A 24,044-nucleotide genomic window follows, 5' to 3' on the forward strand; every position below is an offset into this window, starting at 1 on the left:
ACGTCCCCCCTAGGGTGCCAACCTCCGCGGCCAGGCAGTTGTGAGCTCAGGGCATCTAATAGGGATTCCTAGTTATTCCCTTATTGGGGTTTTGTTTGAACACTTTTGGTTTTGATTTTTGTCACTTTTTGTTTTTGGTGCATAACCAAGTCTTTTTTGGTTATTTTTAACCTAATAAAGTATCATTTTTAGGGGTATGTTCTTATGATTTGACTCTAGACCCTTGTGTAATATTCAGAGATTATTCAGTTGAGTGAGCAAAATGTGAATGAAGTTGTGAAAGCCTATGTTGTTCTGCATAACTTCACCAGGATACATGATTGCTCCTCCTCTGATGGTGTTGTGCGTAGGCCGGACAATGTGCGCAGGGTGAGACCACCTATCAACCCTCAACGTAGACCGCTCTCTGGCCTAAAAGTGCGTGATATTTTCACTAATTACTTTATCTCACCTGAGGGGGCAACTTCTTGGCAACAGCATGCTGTGTCTATGTTATAATTTGTTGCTTTAAGTGTGTCAAAATATATATTACTCAAGCCTTTATGATTCTATGAGTGTTTCAGTGCATTGGTTGGTGTCTGTTAGTATGTTGTGAGGGATTGTGAAAAATCACAGAGAGACGTTAAGTAGAGTAGACAAATATTTAGTTTTGTCCTTTTTTTTTTTCACTTAAAGGCAAACATAATTTTGCCATAACACAAATTTGGCAATGGCCAAAATGACCCTTTGTGCCTTCTTTAACTTGTTGTAAAATGAACATAACAGAACAAAACAGCCACAAACATTAGGCCAAAAAAACATTGCTGTATCACTAGATTAACCTAGATTTGCCAACAAAGGTGAGCTCCATCACCAAAATAAAGGCAACGAGATAACACTCACATTTCCACATATGTCTAACATAGAAAGACAGGCAAGGCTACCTCACAGCTTTCACACAGATATTACCTGTCTGTACACCAGACAATATTTAAGCATGCTATACCGGAAAGGATGAAAATACAAAACTCACTTGTTAATACATAGAGAAAGCGGGTTATTCTGAATGCTTGTCGCCTAGAAATTTTGTCCTAGACATTGCTAACAAAAAAGGTGACTACTTAACTAAGGCGAGCACGCCTTTCCTATGCGTTAGCAAGTGAGTAGTGTATTTTCATTCTTTCAGTTTACAGCATAGCGCATTTAAAGATTCTCTTTTCTACACACATGTAATATCTGTCTGAAAGGCGTGAGGTAGCGTTGCCTGTCATGATGGATTGTTTCATATGTTTGGAAAACATTATTTAAAAATGTGAATGTTACATTATGTTCTAAATGTTGGTGAAGGAGAAAACCTGTTTTTACATTTAGATTAGGAGCACCAGTTACATCTGACTGGACATCTCCAACCATCAGAATCATAAATCCTCATATGTTGGGGAAGGGGAACGTGGATCAACAGCCTGTGGGTGCTGCTGGACATTGTGGCCAACATCGCCCTGTGTGGGGCCATACTGGTGCCCATGATGCTGGAATTGTCCAGCCTCCTGGGACTGTTGGGGATACTGGCCAGAGTACTGATGATGGTGAGGGGCTTCTTGTTGGCTCTGGTAGGCCCGTGGCTCATACCCACCAAGATAGCCAGATCGTCCCCAACCAGGTTGGGACCAGCCTCCAACACTGGGTGGGTACAAGTGGCCATATTGGTGGGGTTGGCTTGAGGAAGACATTTGGTTCTGCGGTATAGACGGTTGGGTAGGGGGAGGAAGGGGTTGAGGTGTTGGCCCACGTATTAGGGGCTGTTCAGACCCTGCTTGAGCAAGCATCTGTGTAGATGGTCTCATGCGCATTAAATTTCGTGGTGAGAGCTGCCACCTCTCCAGAAATTCAAAAACCTCATATGGGGTATTGGGGGGGGTGCTTGCATCAAGCAGGATCTGAATACATCCCCTAATACGGAGCCTGACCTCACGGGTAAGGGCACGGAGATAAAGGGTGAGGCTACGTGCATAGGCCTCCTCACCATCATCTGTTGTTACTCTGGACAAATAATTTAGGACCCCTGTGTCCACATTGGTCCTACTCTCTTGAAGAGTGTCCTGGCACCTTCTTCTTGTTTGCCATGATACTACAGCAGCCTGTGGGGAGGACCTGATCTGGGCAGTTGGGCTGCTGCTCAAGTTGCCCGGCTCTTCCAGGATGGGTGAGGTGGCAGCAGCAGACCGTCCTGGTGGTGTGGTGTGTAGGGCAGCCATTGTGTGGTCTTGTGATGCCTCATCTTCAGCCATCCTTCTTGTAGGGGGAGAAGATGGGCCAGCCATCTCATCCCCTACAGGATCTATAATGGGCTCTGCCTCTGAGGCCGTTCCTCGATCCGTAAGGTTGGATTGAGTTCTGTTATGAAATAGAACAGAGGCAAAAATACATCAATATTTTTAGCCCTGTAAAGTATTTGTGTAATGTATATGTGCAATGTGGTGTGAGCTATGTACTTACGGTCTCAGATCCAGAATTGGGGCGAGGAAGTTCAGCCGGTCATAGTAGATATATTTTCTCTTGACATGCCCAGCATCCCCACTCCTGGACCGCTGCTGGCGTTCCTGGTGGTACTGGTCCCGGATGCTTCTCCACCGTTTCATCACATCTTCCACTGCAATGTGACAGGAAAGATTGTCAAAATCACATATTTGAGAGGTAACATTTTCTAACAGCAGTCTAGGCATGGGGCCTTCTGGGGTGTGCTTTCTACCCATGGTGGCATATGTAATTGGGCCGATACACAGGGTCTCATTAGTTACACTTAAACTAATTTTATTGGCTAGGAGGATGAGGAGCTTGTGGCCTAACCCCTAATTATGGCTGTGTGAAGCCACGTGTCACATCCAAATGTAACGGCCTCATGAGGCTAATAAAAGTACATGCACAGCAAGGGGGGTGCTGATTGTAGAATCATTTTGAAGCGTGCGCTAAGGTTAATGATGTTTTAATGGTTGCACTTACGAATTTTATGCTGCTCATCACGTGGTCTGTCCCCAAAGTCATGGTACATCTGGCGACAGATGCGCCTCCATGATGCCTCCTTTCTTGTCCGGTTCGCATAATTAGCATCGCGTGGGTCCCATATTTCGGGACGCTCCTGCACCAGCACAATGAGCATTTCAACATTAATGTATGTGGACGCCATGCTGCTGCTGTACTCCGTGGAGGCGTACTTCCTGGATGTCTGGAGCGCTTTTTGATCTCATTTGCATGTCTAGGCTTCCTGATGATGGATTAGCCCATTTCCTGTCACCAGCCAAAAGACCTGCGTATTGCTCGCAGGTCACACGTGTGGTCCATGTGTAATCCGAATTTTTTGCGCACCCATTGACTTGCATTGGCGTACTACGGGCGTAGTACGCTGACAATCGCAGCATGCTGCGATTGGCACGGAGCGTAGAATACGGATGAGAAATATACGCCTGGTGCGAGTGACCCCATTAAAAATCATTTGTCCGTGTGTAATGCGTGTTTTTTGCGCCTCTCACGCGCCCGTATTCCTCGCCAGTGTGACTCCGGCCTAACACGGACTGAGCATGCATCTATGGCTGGAGTCACACTAACCTGCGCAAAATACGGTCAGTATTTTACATGCGTAATACGGATGACAGACCCCTAAATAGTGCTCCGTATGTCATCTGTAATCAAGGTGTGGTCGCGTATTTTGCGCATGTCAGCAACCGTATGTAATCCGTATGGCGAGATTTTCTCGCAGGCTTGCAAAATGGACTTATAATGGAGCCCTATGCCAGTTTTAATAAAGAAATGAAAGAATAGATATAGACATATAGAATGCATATATATATATATATATATGTTTGTCACAATGACATGTATGTATATATATATATATGTATGTATTCTATGTGTCTATATCTATTCTTTCGTTTCTTTATTAAACCTGTCAGTGTGATTTTACTGTATAGCGCACTGAATTGCCGGCTTTTATAAAAGACACCTGGTGCGTATTTCTCACAAGTCACCCGTCTGGTCCGTGTGTAATCCGTATTTTTTGCTCACCCATAGACTTGCATTGGCGTATTACGGCCGTAGTACGCTGACAATCGCAGCATGCTGCGAGTGGCACGGAGCGTAGAATACGGATGAGAAATATACGGCTGGTGCGAGTGACCCCATAGAGAATCATTGGTCCGTGTGTAATGCGTGCTTTTTGCGCCTCTCACTCTCCCTTATTCCTCGCCAGTGTGACCCCGGCCTATATGAACGGTACATAACTGCGGCACACACGTCCCCCACAGTGAGCACCTTCCCTCCCCACACACCACAGGAGCTGCTGACAGGCACGTTCACACTTCACACCCTCCCGACCGAAAGTGTCGTGACATTCTGCGCGCACTGTCCGCAACTAATAAAGTTATTTCAAAGACTTTAAAAAACATGGCGCCTTAGGGCAGAGGTACCGAAGGAGACAGCGTGGACCAGGGGGAGCGGTCAGGAGGACGGCTGACAGGATGGGCGCCGAGGTGGTGGCGGGCACCGTGTATTGTTATCCGTTCCAGCAGGTGGTCAGCAGCTACCTCAGCAAGGTGAGAGCGGCGGCTCAGATGGACGTCCTCCAGCAATGTGTGGCCATCACATCAACCAGTGCTGGGTGCATGGAGTGTGGCAGCAGCAGGCTGTTGTGTGTTCGGCATACAGGTATCACCTGACTGCTCTATCGGTATGGCGTACGATACACCGACATCTGTGTGTGACGCCTGTACTCTGCCTGTATACACCGACATCTGTGTGTGACGCCTGTACTCTGCCTGTATACACCGACATCTGTGTGTGACGCCTGTACTCTGCCTGTATACACCGACATCTGTGTGTGACGCCTGTACTCTGCCTGTATACACCGACATCTGTGTGTGACGTCTGTACTCTGCCTGTATACACCGACATCTGTGTGTGACGTCTGTACTCTGCCTGTATACACCGACATCTGTGTGTGACGCCGCCTGCACTGCCCGTATACCCCTATATCCGTGTGGCAACAGTATACACCTATATCTGTGTGTAACGCCCCTATGCTGTCCGTATACCCCCGTGTCTGTGCGTGACGCCCCTATACCCCCATGTCTGTGCGTGACGCCCCTACGCGGTCCATATACACCTATATCTGTGTGCGACGCCCCCTATGCTGCCTGTATACACCTCTATCTATGTGTGACGCCCCCTACGCTGCCTGTATGCACCTATATCCGTCTGCGACGCCCCCTACGCTGCCTGTATGCACCTATATCCGTCTGCGACGCCCCCTACGCTGCCTGTATGTAGCTCCCAGCATATGACGCACCTACCCTGCCTGTTTCCATGTAAATCTTTAAAATATGCGATGCAGACAGAAACCCCTGCGAAAGACTTCCTATAATGAGGCAGATGTATGCACTGTGGATGCGCTCTGGCCACCTATAATCCAGCGGTGTCCATCTTTTTAGGCGAGCATAAAAGTGTGGTCTGACACAATTTTGTGCACCTCTGAAAGGAAGGACAATGTTAAACAGAGACCAAACTGAGTCCAGACTAACTCTGCTGCCTCATTATAGTGAATGGATCCCTCGGGAGTTTCATCTGTCATGTCACACTAGCGATTAAATCAGACGAATGCAATGCGATAAAAAATCGCATTGCATTTGTCCCAATGTTATTCTATGGTGCTGCTCCCTTCATGCGTTTTTTTATCGCATCTGTTCCTCGGACCGAGACAATTGCCGCATGCTGCGATTGTCACCGATTTTCGGATCAGATTCGACAATGCAAGTCTATGGATGCGATTAAAAATCGCATTGAAGACGCAACACACGTGTGACTTAAATCGCAAGACTTCTCCAGGTCACAGGAAAGAGCATCAGGCATTAGCATTGGATGTCAATTTGATGCTTAGATGCGAATAAAATCGGTTCATTGCCGGAAAATGGGATGACAGATGGATCCCTGGACAAGAATTCTTTGTGCGATTTCGTACTGTTAAAATGGGACCGATTTTTTTTTTTTTTTTTTTTTTCCTTCTCCCCTTCTTTATTCGTTGTGTGTGACTCCAACCTTAGTTGTAAATCCTGATGCAAGTGCTCAGTGTAGTGCACAGGATAAATGTGATCATAAATGTTGTGTAAAATGTTCTCCAAAAAAGCTTAAACTCAATCCACGAGAAAAGCAAGTCCCCACTCAGGTCTTTTATCTGTCAACCGAAATATAAGGGGCTCCCATGTTACCAATAGTACAAAGGCACTGGAAAAACACTGACTCCTTGCCCCACAAAATAAATTCAGCAAATTCTGCACTCCCAAATTGCCTGTTTTTTGCACAATCCCCACTTATTGAGGCTGTCTAACAAATCATGCAGCCTCAGACCTAATATACGAGCACACTCAGGTGCTCTGATAAAACCTGCGCATGCTCAGAAAAAACTTTATCAGAGCCCTTTCGTTCATCACTACTGGTCACCATCTGAACACACAGTAGACAGTATAGCAGTTTATTAACTGAGCACAATGAAAATGTGGGTAAGAGGTCATAAAAAGCATGTAAAGAATTTCTGAGTAATATTTCTCTGTAGGTATTAGAGGCTTTTATAAACTAAACACTTTCCATACTTCATATACAGTGGCATGTAAAAGTTTGGACACCCCTGGTCAAAATTACTCTGATATTGTGAACAATTAAACAAGATGAAGATTAAATGATCTTTATAAGGCCTAAAGTTGAAGATGGCACACTTCCTTTGTAATTTAGGGAAAAAAAAGATTTTCATCTTTTTACATTTTAAAAATTACAGAAAGTAAAGTGGGCTAATGCAAAAGTTTGCGCACCCTTGCAGATTTGTGTGCTCAGATAACTTTTGACCAAGGTTTCAGAACTTAATTAGCTTGTTAGGGTTATGGCTTGTTCACTGTCATTGTTAAGAAAAACCATGTAATGCAAATTTCCCAGCATTATAAAAACCCAGCCTCCTCCAAACTTGTGCCAAAAAACAGCAGCCATGGGTTCTTCCAAGCAGCTGCCTAGCACTCTGAAAGTGAAAATGGTTGCGGCCCATAAAACAGGAGAAGGCTATAAGAAGGTAACAAAGTGTTTTCAAGTTTCCCTTTACTCGTTTTGAAATGTAATTAAGAAATGGCAGGAACAACAGAGGTAAAGATTGGTCTTCCAGATCTTAGCAAAATTTCAGTGAAGACTGCTTGTAGGATTGCTAAAGTGGCAAATCAGAACCCCCACTTGACTTCAAAAGACTTTCAGAAAGATTTAGCAGACTTTGGAGTTGTGGTACATTGTTCTACTGTTTGGAGACACCTCCACAAATATGCCCTTCATTGAAGAGTCATCGGAAGAAAACCTCTCCTGCATCCTCACCATATAATTCAGTGCTAAAAGTATGCAAAAAAAAAATCTAAACAAGCCTGAATCATTTTGGAAACAAGTCCTGTGGACCTATGAGGTTAAAATAGAACTCTTTGGTCACAATGATCAAAGGTATGTGTGGAGAAAAAAGGGCCCAGAATTTCAGGAAAAGAACCATCTAGACAACCATTAATCATGGGGGTGGATCAATCATGCTTTGGGGTTTAATGTCAAGAGGAGCATTTCATGGATAGAGGAAAGAATGGATTCAATGAAATGTCAAATTCTTGATGCAAACATAACATCATCTCTTTAAAAAAAAAAGCTGAAGTTGAAAACAAATGGATAATGATCATAAACACGTCAAAATTCACAATAGACTACATCAAAAGGCTCAAGCTGAAAGTTTTACAATGGCCCCCACAGTCCCCTGATCTGAAAATCATTGAAAATCTGTGGCTATGTCTCAAAATAGAACCAGGGATCTCACAGAACTGGAAGGATTTTCCAAGGAAGAATAGATGAAAATCCCTCAAGAATTGAAATACTGTTGACTGGCTACAAAAAGCGTTTACAAGCTGTGATTTTCAAAAGGGGGTGCTCCTAGGTGCCCAAACTTTTGAATTAGCCCATTTTCTTTTTTGTAAATTTTAAAATGTAAAAGATGGAAATATATACCGCATTTTTCGGATTATAAGACGCACTTTTTTTCACCCTAAATTTTGGGGGAAAATGGGGGTGCGCCTTATAATTCGAATATACCTTACCGGCTGCAGTGGAGCGGGGTCCCAGGGTCACTGCTAGCGGAGGCAAGAGTGGGGTGATGCCGCTAGCTGGGAGAAGGGTGTGTTTGTATGTGTGATGATGCGGGGGGGCTCTACCGACATTTTGTGAAAGCCTGAAGTCCCCGCCCTTCCTTGGTTTACATTGCCTTGGACTCCGGCGGTCATTTTCCCGAAGCTCACCACGTTTTAAATTTCTCTTCTGTATTGTGGAGAGTAACAATTGTATTAAAAAAGGAGGAAAAAAAAAAAAAAATCAATAACACATGTGACTGTCTGTTGGTACTGATGAGATTCTATGTAGATGGAAGGGGGAGGAGCTAGAATCGGAGCTTCTCCCTCCCGCTCCGTTCTTCATAGAATTTCACCATTAATTACCGTACTGTCATCTTTTATCTCAGTAATGGAACAATGTCTTCACTGAATACAGTTGTGTTTTTTTTTTTTTTTTACTTATGAATTCAGAATTGTAAGAGTGAATGATCAGTCCTGGTGAAGATAATAGCTGTTTTCGCTCATAATTTTTGCCAGAGCTGTATCTTAAGAGACCACTGCACAGTTTTATAAAAAATCAGCTTCTCTACATGTCTGACAGCTTTTTGTACATGCTACCTTGCAAATGGAATAAAAAGCTATTTAAAAAAAAAAAGCCATGTCCCCTAAACTAACATGCTAAATCCGCTGTGGATTTAATACTATTTTTTTCTTTTTTTACATTTCCAGGTGAGCCCATTAAGGTATGTTCACATGCCCTATTTTTGCTACCAACTGTTCTGGAACAAAAACCAGAGTGCTGGCAGGAAAAATGCTTGCACAAAGTACGTATGTTTGTTTTTATTGTGTGGTTTGTTTTTTTTTTTTTACATGTTTTTTTTCCCCATACATTTGAATACGGAAAAAATGCTGATTGTCAATTCTATTTGCAGATTTTTATAAGAGAGGAAAAAAAAAAAAAGGGGGGGGGGGGGTCTTCTGGGATAGTTTAGAATAGTATAGTAAACTGCACTATTAAAAGGAACCTGTCACCACTTTTATGGCCTACCAACTAAAAATATCAGTCAAATTGAGTGTCAGCTATGCATTCCACAACTACTTATGAAATCCCCTGACTCCCCATGTATGACCCCTAAAAACCTTTTTTTATTTCTCCCGCGCTGTATGGTAATGTGTTCGGTACGGTCTGTTGGGCGTTGCTTCGGTTCCCTCACGCCACCTCTCTTCGGCTTGCTGTACGCATTCCTTGACGTGAATAACGCGGGTCACTTAGAGATTCTGCGTGTGCGCTGTCCAATGGGATCTCGCGCGTGCGCAGTATGCTTTGCCCAACTGAGGGAAAAGCTGAAAAGCAGTACAGCGCTGCACATTAAGGCTCTGATCACATTTATCCTGCACTCTACTCTGAGCGCTTACATCAGGGTTTCCATGTAGATCTTTTAAAAAACGTGATTCAGACGGAACCACTGGCAGAGAAGGTTCCCTACAATGAGGCAGATGTGGACGCCATCTGGCATATGATCTGGTGGTGTCTTGTCTTTTTAGCCGTGCAAAAATGCTCAGTCTGCCACAGTTTTGTGCACTCCTGAAAAGGACAACGCTGAACAAGAGACCAGATGGAGTCCAGAGTAACTTTGCTGCGTCATTATAGTGAATGGATCCCTTGGAGGTTTCATCTGAATAATGTCACTCAGAGATTTAGATGGAAACCCCAAAGTAAGTTCTCGGTGTAAAATGCCGGATAATGTGATTCCAAACAATTTGTAAAATGTTCCCAATAAAAGCTTCAACTCAATCCACAAAAAAAGCAAGTCCACTCTCGTCTCCATCATCTGTCAATGGACATATAGGGGGCTTCCACATTACTGGCAGTATAAAGGCTCCGGAAAAGTGAAATGGCTCCTCACCCACCAAAAGAAATTCAGAAATTCTGTGCTTCCAATTGCCCACCCCCCTCTCCCCTCCCTTCCCTCCCTTCTGAGCCCCAGCCTGCTTAAACCACGCTTAGGGTTCATATGTTTGGCATTTCTGTTGTGATGAGAGCATGCCTAATTTACGGGATGTGTCTTCAGAAGCATGAGCTGGGTACTACAAGATACTGGTCACTACAAGGGCAGTTTGCAATCTTCAGTCAGTAACATCCACTGCTGCTTGTTTCTGGTAAACACCCATGGAGTCAAAATAGTCACTACAACTGTATATAAATTCACAAAGGGGTATGATATCCAAAATGGGGTCACTTGAGGGGGATTCTGTTCTTCTAGCACTTAGGGGCTTTGTATATGGAGTCTGCAAACTGTTCTAGGAAAATCAGCACTCCAGGAGTCACATGGCGTTCCCTCCCAAGTCACGTTGTGTGGCTAAGCAGTATTTTACAGCCACATATGGGGTATTTAGATTTTTTTTTTAAGCAGAAATTGTGAGTCAAATTTTGGTGCCATTTTTACCCATTTCCCAGTGTGAATATGCAAAATCTTGGTGTAAAAATATATATATATATATTTTTGTTTCTCACTGCCCAATGTCCTGATATCTTTGTGAAAATGAAAACATTTTTTGGGGAAAAATGTTTTTTTTTTTTTTTCACAGATCAAGGTTGTAGAATTCTGTGAAGCACCTGTGGTTTCAAGATGCTTGCCACACATCTACATAAATTCCTTGAGGGGTCTAATTTCCAAAATGGTGTCACTTGTGGGCAGTTTCCATGGTTTAGGCACATCAAAGGCTCTCCAAACGTGACATGGCGTCCGCTAATGATTCCACCAAATTTTGCATTCAAAAAGTTAAATTGCGATCCTTCTCTTCTGAGCTCTGCCGTGCGCCCAAACAGTAGATTTCCCCCACATATGGGGTATCGGCATGCTCAGGAGAAATTGCACAACAAGTTTTGGCATCCTTTTTCTCCTCTTACCCTTGTGAAAATAAAAAAAAAATTGGGTCTAAAGTGAAATTTTTGTGAAAAAAGTAGAATGTTCATGTTTTCCTTCGACATTGCTTCAGTTCCTGTGAATCACCTGAAGCATTAAATAAACTTCTTGAATGTGGTTTTAAGCACCTTGAGGAGTGCAGTTTTTAGAATGGTGTCACTTTTGGGTATTTTCTTTCATATAGGCCCCTCAAATTCACTTCAAATGTAATGTGGTCCCTAAAAAAAAAAAAAGTGGTTTTGTAAATCTGTTGAAATGAGAAATCGCTGTTCAACTTTTAACCCTTCTAACTTTCTAACAAAAAAATAAAAATTGTGCTGATGTAAACTATTTTGGGTAGCATAACTCTCTGGTTTAACCCCTTCTTTACCTCCCAAGGAGGTTTAATGACCAGGCCAATTTTTACAATTCTGACCAGTGTCACTTTGAGGCAATAACTGTGGAACGCTTCAAAGGATCCCACTGATTTTGAGATTTTTTTTCGTGACAAATTGTACTTCATGGTAGTGTTAGAATGTCTTGAATGAATATGACGTGTTTTTGAAGAAAAAAAGCAACTTTTCAAACTTTAAATTCTTATGCCCTTAAATCAGAGATATGTCACACTAACGTTAATAAATAACATTTCCCACATGTCTACTTTACATCAGCACAACTTTTGAAACTACATTTTTCTTTGTTACGAAGTTACAAGGGTTAAAATTTGCCCAGCAATTTCTTATGTTTCCAACAAAATTTACAAAAGCACCACATTACATTTGAAGTAACTTTGACGGGCCTATGTGACAGAAAATACCCCAAAATGACACTATTCTAAAAATTCTACGCCTCAAAGTGCACAAAATCACATTCAAGAAGTTTTTACTAATCCTTCAGGTGCTTCACAAGATTTTTTTGGAATGTGGGGGGGGGGGGGGGGGACATTTCACTTTTTGTCACAAACGTGTTACTTTAGACTCAATTTTTTTTTTTATTTTCGCAAAGTTAAATTGAAAAAATGGACCTCTAAATTTGTTGTGCAATTTCTCCTGAGCATACACATATTCCATATGTGGGGAAAAAACCACTGTTTGGGCACACGGCAGACGTTTTGAATGCAAAATTTGCTGGAACTATTAGTGAACACCATGTCGTGTTTGGAGAGCCCCTGATATGCCTAAACAGTGAAAATCCCCCACAAGTGACACCATTTTGGAAAGTAGACCCCTCAAGATACTTTTCTAGATGTGTGGTGAGCACATTGAAACCCTAGGGGCTTCACAGTTTATAATGTTGAGACGTGAAAATAAAAAAATAACCGTTTCCCACAAAAACTTTTTTTTTTTTTTAGCCCCAAATTTTGCATTTTCATAAGGGTAACAGGAGAAATTGCACATATGATTTGATGTACAATTTCTCATGAGCACATCGATACCCCATATGTGGGGAAAAACTACTTTTGACACACAGTGCAAAACTCAGAAGGCAAGAAGCGCCATATTGGAGTTCAGATTTGGCTGGAATGGTTTGAGGGTGCCATGTCACAATGGCAGAGCCCCTGAGGGGCCAGAATAACAGACCCCAACCGCACCCGATAGGTGAGCTCATTTTACAAACACACGCCCCAATAAATTCATTTAGGGGTGCAGTGATCATATTGACACCACATTTGCCTCACAGAACTTTATACCATTGAGCGGTGAAGAAAGAATGACATTTTTACCACTAAAATGTTGTTTTAGCCTCAAGTTTTTAATTTTTCTAAGGGCTAATAGGAAAATTGTTTACAACTGAGGTCCATTTTTACCCTACATATAATCGGGAAATACTTTTCAGGCACAGTGCAAAGCTCAGAAGGGAAGGTGTGCCATATTATAGTGCAGATTTTAAGATATGGTTTGCAGGTGCCATGACCCACTGGGAGAGCCCCTGAGGTGCCAGCACAGCAGAACATCCCCTCCCCCTTAAGTGACCCCATTGTAAGGTCTACACCTCTCAGCGAATGAATCTAGGTATACTGCAGTGCTGGAGACCTGTCGCTGATTCAGCCTGTGAGACCCTGCTTATAGACAGATACCTTGGATTCATCAGATGACCTCAGTGTACCAGAGCAACGATCGGAACCCACGATTACGATTGCAGGGGGTTGATCCTGCCAAAGGGGGTCTTTTAACCACTTGGGTACCGCTGTCGCTATTCATTTATTCCTAAGTGGCGTTAAAAGGCATATGGTAAGTCTTTATGGGGTTAAAACGATTGTCTGGTGCTCAGTATTGATAGCTTATCCGTGTATGTTCTCCTTGGGGTTGTGTGGGTTTCCCTCTGTTATTCTCATGACACATCGCTGCAGTCTGGATCTCTGCCCCTACATTTAGCTGCTCTCAGTTGGGGCAGCAAAAACCTGGTGACAGATCCCCTTTTGGGTGGCTGCAGACAAGCCAGAAAATTGACTTTTTTTTTTTTTTATAATTTTCATGTAGTACATGCTTTGTGTGTGTTTTTCCCCTCAGACACTCTGAACCAGAAAAAAAAAGATTCATGTGAACTGCCTTATTGAATAACTTGGGTCAGTGTGCTGTGTGGTTTCAAAGCCTGGTAGCACATGTCCGATTTCTCCGCTTGTCTGCATGAGCCCTTATTCTGTCTTGATAAACTTTCTACAGTATTGTGTGTGACGAGCCCATCTTCCAATGCCATAAAATAACATTAGTTCCTCCAGACAGTGCCATTAAAACAGTTGAATGGATAGCTCTTTGGTTTGGGAGCATTAATCATCATTTAGATTTTTCGGAGGATTGAGTAGAATGTGGTTAATACTTCGGTAATACCTTTCATAAGTTGGTCTCGCAGTAAACACATGCCAAGGACATTTTCTGCTTAGTAATTGAGAAGAGGCGGCTACCTGTGTTATTTTGCATTGAAATGTCCCCTCGGTGTGTCTTTTGCATTTATTTAGTGTGACAATGCCGGCGGTACTTGAAGGCATCTATATTAAAGCATTGTTGCCATGAGCGAATGTCTCCTCAGTCGGCGCTTCAGAGCATATGTCATGTAACAGTACATAAAAGATGAGAAGTTCACCTTGAAGACAGGCCCATAAATCCCACTCCTTCAGGTCTCACAAGGTCTATAACTGTGGACTGGAAGATACAGCTGGAATTTTAAGTGAGGTTGTCTGATACCGTTCTCTGTGTTACACTTGTACAGTCTTCTGGCCGTTCGGGATACTTCTACATCATATTTCACCATGCTATATTTTGTTTTCTTTGAAGACAAGCTAGCTACGTGACACAGTCATAATTGTGCTCCGAACTCTGGAAAGTTAGGGTGTGTAAGGCTTGTGACACATTGCATTTATGGCCATTGTTGGGTATTTATGTGCAGGAAGTATACATCCAACAGTGACCACAGTCAGGATGCCTAGGAACCCATTGTAAAATCAGTTTTGCATGGTATACATGGATCTCTGTAAAGGAAAGTACTGTCCGATGTGCTTTCCGTACAGTTAAATGGTATGCAGACACGTAATGGCCAAACGGGAACACTTTTGGCTTCTGCCTGAAGAGGGTTGACGTGAAATTTACCCAACATAGACTAAAAGTATAAGTGCACACATGCAGTGTGCCCTTCACATAAGGCTTCATTCACGTCCGTCCAAGTACGAGAAATATATTTGTAATTGTACTATGTGTGAAAGGGTTTGGTGTATGTTTGTAAACCACACTATAAGCCTGCCCTGTGTATTATTACTTGTACTTGATAAAGACCTAGAACAGGTCAAAACATTCACTTGATGGCGGCTTTACATTTTTGGAATTGATCACCATGGATTGGACGCTGTCTACTTGTCTATATGCTGCTACACTTCCAAGTGGGTTCCTTGGAGATTTTGACTGTGCATCCCTCACTGAGTGCTGCCAGCTACCCTCTTTTCTGGACATGACTTAAAGACTGCCTGAGGATCTCCTGACCTCAACTCCGCAGACTCCAATGCTGTGATCCTCAGTATACTAAGTTGGTGACCATTAATGAATAGTTGGCTGGTGTTTAAGCAGCTTAATCCGATGAATTTGCCGGGCAGACACCTTCCCCATTATTATCTGCACGAACCAGTCTGCGCTCTGTATCTGCCACAAATCTTTTCACAGTACGATGATCACACGCTTAAGTTTTCAATAGTGTGGTGTAGTAACCACTGTGTCTGCTAGGGGGCGCTGTGTGGAGGTCCCAGGAGAAAGGATGAATGGCGGAATATTGAATGACCGTCAGGTATCTCAAAGTGGGTGGCTTTGAGATGGAGACTTATGTATGTGTGATCAGCAAGGTCTTTGCTGAGATGCTGATTTAATATGAGAGGGAGAAGTCTCCAGGTAACTAGAAAGATGGGTGGGTCTGGTTACCTACAAACCCACCCAGGGGTGTGTCTAAAAACGCCTGTAGTAAAAGGCTATGTGAGTGTGTGAAGGACCTGTGATGAGGTCATAGGCACGTGACCTGGTGGGCGTGGCTATGAACCATATAATGTGGCCAGGGTAGGTCACATGGGGTGAATGCAGGGACCTGGTTGGTCCAGAGCGGAAGGTCCCGTGCGCAGGATTGTCTCCTGGCTAACAGCCTGTGGGTGGCTGTGTGTAATGGCTGCCAGAGCCTGAAAGTTCCCTGGAGGGATATGGACGTCTGCAGCATGAGTGACGGAACCAAGTGGAGACCCTGACGTGGGTGAGATAAATGAGGCTAAGAGAGCCTGTATGCTGGACTTTGAGCAACCTGTGTGAACACTGGGTTTACAGAGGGAAGCTACTGTATAATGGACGCTCTGCTGTTTATGTGAAGTTTTGTTGATTGCTTCTATCGGTTTATGCTGCATAATAAACCGCATGGACTGCTATGTTTGATGGAAAACCCGTGCCGGATGTGTTTTGTTCGCTGCCAAGCGAGAATTCCCCAAGTAAATGACAGCGCTGCCTCACAATAGCTAATATTTTCCTACCTTGTCCAGGGCTTTGCACTATTGGATGCTTTTACAGCAGAGAGATACCTTTTCTTTCCCATATTGCTTGACAGCTGCTTAATAATATGGAGCGTCCTTCTTGCGTAGTTTTCCTTTGATTGGGCTCAACCAGCAATAATTATTTCAGGTGTTTGAGAATTGATTTCAGTGATCCAAAGAGCCATGAGACACAATACCATGCATGTGTTTATGGGAAAAGCAAAGTACATCTTTATGACTTTAAATCCAATTAGCATAATAACTTTGAATGCGATGTGTTTCATAAATGACCTTTCTTTGTTTCTTTAGCCAAGCCCAGATATATGTGCTGCTTGGAACAGAATGGTTATTTTGTCCACAGATAAGTGATAACCGGTTGGTTGGGGGGAAGGGTTAATGACCATTGTGATCCACACTGATAGCCAAGAGTGGCTTCTTAAAGGGAAGGTGCCATCCAAAAAATTTTTTTCAGCAATTGAAAAAATGTAAAGAATTAATGTTTACATTTTCTTAAAAAATATTATCATTTGTTTTTAATTTTACAAAATATGAAAAATAATTTTAAAAAGTTTGGCATTTCCACTTGTTAACACTAGGGGGAGCAGCTACTGAAATTTGGCACAAAAACCTAGTGTACAACTAGCTCACATTACTGCACTGCAGTAATTATGGGCGGAGTCTGCTGACATGGTGTGATGTCTCCTCTCCTCCCCTTCTGGGTGCTTGCTTCTGGATCAGAACAGGTCACCAATCAGCAGAATTTTTTTCTGATGTTCTGTGGAGCAGACAAGTAGACGGTCCATCCATGTGTATAAAACACAGCGCTCTATGTATAATCCCTGGAACCGAACAGGGTGCCATAGACCAGCACACTGCTCTCCTGAAATACTCTGTGCTGCTGTAACCCTGCTCCCTCCACCATGTATCTCCCTCTGTGCCCCCCATAGACTGCTGATTGATGGCCTGTTCTGATCCAGACTTTGCAGGCAAAGACCCCATTCCCCTCCTCAGATCCTGTCCTGGCGATGTGTGAAAGCGAGGCGACAGGCGCAGTCCGGGTTGACGCTGGGAAGCAGGATGGGGGAAATGTAGCCATACAGTAACGATAAAAATGAGACCCCTCTCTTCAGCTGCCTCACCAGCCCTCCCCTGAATGCACCTAACTATTACCCCTGATCCGTGTGCAGGTGTTCAGCCAGAACCACCCTAGAATGGATCCCCTTTTAGCAGATAATACTGCCATAGAGTTCTCACACAATACCGCCATATACTTCACACATAATACCGCCATATAGATCATACACAATACAACCATGTAGATCACACATAAAACCAGCAGGGTGAAAGCAGCACAGAGTATTTCAGGAGAGCAGTATCACACGGGATAGGATTAGATACACGGCTCAGCAGTCAGTATCACACAGGATAGGATTATATACACGGCTCAGCAGTCAGTATCACGCAGGATAGGATTAGATACACGGCTCAGCAGTCAGTATCACGCAGGATAGGATTACATACACGGCTCAGCAGTCAGTATCACGCAGGATAGGATTAGATACATGGCTCAGCAGTCAGTATCACGCAGGATAGGATTAGATACATGGCTCAGCAGTCAGTATCACGCAGGATAGGATTAGATACACGGCTCAGCAGTCAGTATCACGCAGGATAGGATTAGATACATGGCTCAGCAGTCAGTATCACGCAGGATAGGATTAGATACATGGCTCAGCAGTCAGTATCACGCAGGATAGGATTAGATACACAGCTCAGCAGTCAGTATCACACAGGATAGGATTATATACACGGCTCAGCAGTCAGTATCACGCAGGATAGGATTAGATACACAGCTCAGCAGTCTCTCTCTCTCTCCCCCCCGGACGGCACTTACGATAACTTCAGCTGCTGCGACATAGCCCTCCTTCTCCCCCCGGCAAATTCCTTCAGCTGCTGCGTCTGCCGTAAATGAAGCACGAGGTCGGGAGCCGACCGTTACACTTATGCCCCACTGCTGCCGTCAAGAGGCAGAGGGGTGTGTCCTTCACCAGCCACAAAAAAAACATGGAGGCCTCCAGTCACTGCATTCCTCAGGTATACTATCTGAACAACACCCTCCCCGTACTGCAGCTTACTGGACAACATTGTTTTATACTGTCTTATCTTTGACATGTAATTATAAAAAACCACGGCACCTTCCCTTTAAGGCCCCGTCACACATAGCGATCTCGCTAGCGAGATCGCTGCTGCGTCACAAGTTTTGTGACACAACAGCGATCTCACCAGCGAGATCGCTGTGTGTGACAGCGATCAGCGACCGGCCCCCCTGCTGGTATCGCTGATCGCTGCAGGAAAGCCCAGGACATTTCTTTGGTCGCTGGGCTCCCACTGGCCAGCACACATCGCTGCGTGTGACCGGCGGGAGCCCAGCGATCAGCTGGTAACTAATGTACACATCGGGTATCCAAGGGACGTGCGTGTACTCTGTGTACATTAGTTACCAAGCGCACTGATGCAGGTACCTGGTAACTAATGTACACATCGGGTATCCAAGGGACGCACGTCCCTTAGATACCCAATGTGTACCTTAGTTACCAGCCCCCTGCATCAGTGCGCTTGGTAACTAATGTACACAGAGTACACGCACGTCCCTTAGATACCCAATGTGTACCTTAGTTACCAGCCCCCTGCATCAGTGCGCTTGGTAACTAATGTACACAGAGTAAACGCACGTCCCTTAGATACCCAATGTGTACCTTAGTTACCAGCCCCCTGCATCAGCGCGCTGGTAACTAACAGAACACAGCGATGCCGCGCGCTCGGCATCGCTGTGCTAATCGCTGGTGAAGCTGTCTGGTTGACAGCTCACCAGCGATCACATAGCGACTTACCAGCGATCCTGACACGTTGATATCGTTGTCGGGATTGCTGGTAAATCGTCATGTGTGACAGGGCCTTTAGTGACAGGTTACGGAGGGGGGTTTAATTCTTCAGTGTTGGCATGAGCCAGTCTCCGCTGTAGCTTATTTCTGTCATAAGATGAAACTGCACTGATGCTGAGAAGAGTGAGAAAGGTCCATGGACCAGTGATTGAGAAAAACGGCTTTGTCATTTTCCAAAAGCTGAAATGACAGGACAAGTCAACTATCCAGCTAATGAGGATGCAGATCTGTGTCTATGCCCTGACTCAGTGGTTCCTGGCTTCAGGACCAGATTTTGGAGCCGCTTGTGGAATCACTGGTGTGAACACATCTGTAGCTGTGACTGATGCTGAAATGCTTTTCTGCTTTGTTTTTGTGTGTAATGCTTGCACTGTTATGGAACACATGCTGCCAACAGCTGACAGAAAAGGAGTTAATAAGCGCATACAGCATGGCCGGTCTCGTCGACAGCTCCGCGGTGCCTTAATTGAGATAAAATTGCTTTGCTGAACGGTGACAAACAGCTAAACCTTAACGTGCTTGACAAGGCGGCAGATGGCTGGGAGGTGGCACCACTAGATTGTCCTGGTTGCTGTTGGCTTGCAGGATGGGTATTTGTCTTGTATTCTGTACGCTGCTGGCCTTGTGTTTTGTGTGTTCTGTCATTAGATAGAAGTGACTCTTTGAGCTGCCGCTGTGGGGATGAAGGTAGCAAAGGCTTTGTTGATGACAAAGCTGTTTATCTTCCTTTTTAATTTCTCTAAAGATAACGCTAAAATACCTCTGGTCCGGTACACAGGGCCGCACAAAACAAGACCACGGCTAATCCCTACCTCTTCAGGAACCCTTTGTAATAGCACAAGGAGAATTTGTCCTGCCTTTTGTAGTGGGGTAACGTAACGCCACAGTTTACAGATTGTGCCCGCAGAATGAAGTTGAAAGTGTAATTATTGCCTGCACAGTTCAAAGAAATCCTCATACTTCAAAGTGGTGTGTATAAAGGAGAAGCACCTGGCCAAGGATCCATGTACCTCTTATTCTGTGACTTGAAAGACTGCTAATGATGTGATGTGAAAAATAAGAGTTAGGCCACGTTCATGAATTTACATCAGTATGTGTAAGTCAAAATCAGGAGTGAGTGAAGAATCCAGAAGTGGTAACATGTTTCTATTATTCTTTTCCTCTGATTGTTCCGTTCCACTCCTGGTTTTGGCTTACACGTACTGAGGTAAAATAATGACCAAATACTCAACGTGTGCACATACCCTTAGGGACACAATGCTCAATAATACGGTCACAGGAACTACAACTTCTCCACATGCTGAGGGATAATACATAGGGGACTGTAGTGATCGCCCACACTTTGCAGTGTAAAAATTTGGACTAAGCGCAAGGTTTTTGGGACTATCCTGTCCTTATTCCTATGTATGATAGACCCCTTTACATGCTATAATAAATGTAATGTTTGTTTTGGCATTGCTGGTATCAGAAGTACTCTTCCTGCATAAACGGAGAGCATTATGCAGTTGTGCACAGAGCTTAAAGGGAACCGGTCATGTAAAAACAAAAACGCTATTGATCTGCAGATATGGGGTTAATCTGCAGGATAATAGTGTTCTTAAGCTGCTCCCGCTGCCGGTAGGAAATTGACTTTATTCCTCCCAGCAGCCTCAGACTTTCAGCCATAGGGGTGGCCCAATTTGGCTTGAGTCACTGCTCAGTGCAAAGTGAGCTGTAGCTGTAACCTGCCCCCCCCCCCCCGGCATTGACTGACAGGTTGAAAGCTTAGCTGGCTCTGGCCATCTTTTTACGCTCCCGCTTTTCCTGATGATGATGCTACCCCTTGACAAGGCGACAGCCGAAACACGCGTCGGGGTGAATACCACTCACTAGTGGGAGTCTTCTATGATCATTATATTGGGCAGTGGGTATTGCCTACACCTTTTGATTATGCACTAGCACTTTACACAAGGCACGGTCCTTATACTATAACAAACTTTAAAAGGATTGTCCAGTGCAAATCGATAAGTCTGCAGTGCATGCGCTGGGGAGATTCATAAGTCTGCAGTCACACAGAGTGATTGCAGACTTATGATTTGGACTCTATAACCCCTTTAATTTTTGGACACAAGATATTACCCATGCAATAATATGTATAGTGGTGTATATTCATTAACATTATGTCGTCTTATGATTATTTGACTCCTTCAAGACACATGATTTTTATCATCCTGAATGTGCGCCCCTTGTTTTGTTATCACCTGATCACTAATTTCTGGGCTTTTATAGTCGTTTTTTTTTTTTTTCTTCCTTTTCTTAAAAAATTATTTAGACTAGAGTACAAACAATTTGCCTGATGTGAGGTTTATTGTCATTGTGTCATTTCATTCCTGTCTACATTGTTCTTTCTTGATACCTGAGCTATAAAAATGGCAGAAAAATAATAGACATGATTATTACTATTATGTCTTTTGCAGTTTTCATATTTTATATTTGACAGTTTAGGGAGGAGATAGCGCTGCAGTAGGTAGTGTTTGGTTTTATATATAATTTCCAAATTTTTATATTTCTGAAATTGTGTTTTCACGATTCACAAAGTATGTCCCTCTGAGCTATGGCTCCTTTCACACTAGTGGTTTTTTTTTTTTTTTTTTTTTTTCTATTTTTGAGGGTCAGAATAGCATAGAGGTGTACACCCTTTTCTTGCAGTATGTTAAGTTATAGGATTTGTTATTATTACATTCAACCCCTGTTATCCACTTATACATTTTTTTTTTTTTTTTTTTTTTTTTTTTTATAACATTTTTACATGGGATCTTATATGTAATATATGATCAGTTTCTATTTTATTTATTTTTTTATCTTTATCAACACCTCATTCCATGCATCTCTGGACATGTCCACTTTAGTAGAAAAATTAAGGGATTGACTCATTTTGCTATATGAGTAAAATTGCAAATTATTGTAAAAACAAGAAATTTTGCAGTTTACTTCTTGTTAAAAGGGATTTCATACACCCTCGCCTCCCAGCCAAACTGTTTACAGTATGTACGCATGTAGCTCTTGCTAAGACTAGTTGAGCCATACCTTTAGGCAGCAAGTCCGTCCATTTCTTATCAGGGCTCACTACTGAGCATGTCCATAAAGTGCAGCACAGATTCATCTCATCTATGACCCCACAACACTGGTCACTACTGAGCATGTACATAAAGTGCAGCACAGATTCATCTCATCTATGACTCCACAGCACTGGTCACTACTGAGCATGTACATAAAATGCAGTACAGATTCATTTCATCTACGACCCCACAGCACTGGTCACTACTGAGCATGTGCATAAAGTGCAGCACAGATTCATCTCATCTATGACTCCACAGCACTGGTCACTACTGAGCATGTACATAACGTGCAGCACAGATTCATCTCATCTATGACCCCCACAGCACTGGTCACTACTGAGCATGTGCATAAAGTGCAGCACAGATTCATCTCATCTATGACTCCACAGCTCTGGTCACTACTGAGCATGTACATAAAATGCAGCACAGATTCATCTCATCTATGACTCCACAGCACTGGTCACTACTGAGCATGTACATAAAATGCAGTACAGATTCATTTCATCTACGACCCCACAGCACTGGTCACTACTGAGCATGTGCATAAAGTGCAGCACAGATTCATCTCATCTCCGACTCCACAGCACTGGTCACTACTGAGCATGTACATAACGTGCAGCACAGATTCATCTCATCTATGACCCCCACAGCACTGGTCACTACTGAGCATGTGCATAAAGTGCAGCACAGATTCATCTCATCTATGACTCCACAGCTCTGGTCACTACTGAGCATGTACATAAAATGCAGTACAGATTCATTTCATCTACGACCCCACAGCACTGGTCACTACTGAGCATGTGCATAAAGTGCAGCACAGATTCATCTCATCTATGACTCCACAGCACTGGTCACTACTGAGCATGTACATAAAATGCAGTACAGATTCATTTCATCTACGACCCCACAGCACTGGTCACTACTGAGCATGTGCATAAAGTGCAGCACAGATTCATCTCATCTATGACTCCACAGCACTGGTCACTACTGAGCATGTACATAAAGTGCAGCACAGATTAATCTCATCTACATCTCCACAGCAAAGGTCACTACTGAGCATGTGCATAAAGTGCAGCACAGATTCAGCTCAGCTACAACTCCACAGCACTGGTCACTACTGAGCATATGTGCATAAAGTGCAGCACAGATTCATCTCCTCTACCTCTCCACAGCACTGGTCACTACTGAGTTTGTACATGAGATGAATCGGTGCTGCACTTTATCTATGACCCCACAGCACTGGTCACTACTGAGCATGTACATAAAATGCAGCACAGATTAATCTCATCTACGACTCCACAGCACTGGTCACTACTGAGCATGTACATAAAGTGCAGCACAGATTCATCTCATCTCCGACTCCACAGCACTGGTCACTACTGAGCATGTACATAACGTGCAGCACAGATTCATCTCATCTATGACCCCCACAGCACTGGTCACTACTGAGCATGTGCATAAAGTGCAGCACAGATTCATCTCATCTATGACTCCACAGCTCTGGTCACTACTGAGCATGTACATAAAATGCAGTACAGATTCATTTCATCTACGACCCCACAGCACTGGTCACTACTGAGCATGTGCATAAAGTGCAGCACAGATTCATCTCATCTATGACTCCACAGCACTGGTCACTACTGAGCATGTACATAAAATGCAGTACAGATTCATTTCATCTACGACCCCACAGCACTGGTCACTACTGAGCATGTGCATAAAGTGCAGCACAGATTCATCTCATCTATGACTCCACAGCACTGGTCACTACTGAGCATGTACATAAAGTGCAGCACAGATTAATCTCATCTACATCTCCACAGCAAAGGTCACTACTGAGCATGTGCATAAAGTGCAGCACAGATTCAGCTCAGCTACAACTCCACAGCACTGGTCACTACTGAGCATATGTGCATAAAGTGCAGCACAGATTCATCTCCTCTACCTCTCCACAGCACTGGTCACTACTGAGT

General features: G+C 43.6%; 2 protein-coding genes across 5 annotated transcripts in view; one reads left to right on the forward strand and one right to left on the reverse strand.

Annotated features, from left to right (window-relative positions):
* SH3RF2 (SH3 domain containing ring finger 2) overlaps nt 1-18,174 on the reverse strand; it is a 301,045-nt gene extending 282,871 nt beyond the window's left edge. For 3 of the 4 annotated variants that reach the window (XM_073575264.1, XM_073575263.1, XM_073575262.1), the window contains exon 1: nt 17,926-18,174. The gene's annotated coding sequence lies outside the window, so the exon portion shown is untranslated. The remainder of the gene's footprint in view (nt 1-17,925) is intronic. The other variant, XM_073575265.1, reaches the window with a different exon arrangement.
* Nucleotides 4,338-24,044, forward strand: part of PRELID2 (PRELI domain containing 2) — a 148,894-nt gene continuing 129,187 nt past the window's right edge. Inside the window, exon 1 of the mRNA XM_073575267.1 lies at nt 4,338-4,565. Coding sequence (XP_073431368.1) covers nt 4,491-4,565 — 75 coding nt within the window. The 5' untranslated portion in view covers nt 4,338-4,490. The remainder of the gene's footprint in view (nt 4,566-24,044) is intronic.

The sequence above is a fragment of the Dendrobates tinctorius genome, unplaced genomic scaffold, assembly GCF_039654945.1.
Source record: "Dendrobates tinctorius isolate UK_male_01 unplaced genomic scaffold, ASM3965494v1 ptg000043l, whole genome shotgun sequence".
Taxonomy (NCBI): Eukaryota; Metazoa; Chordata; class Amphibia; order Anura; family Dendrobatidae; genus Dendrobates; species Dendrobates tinctorius.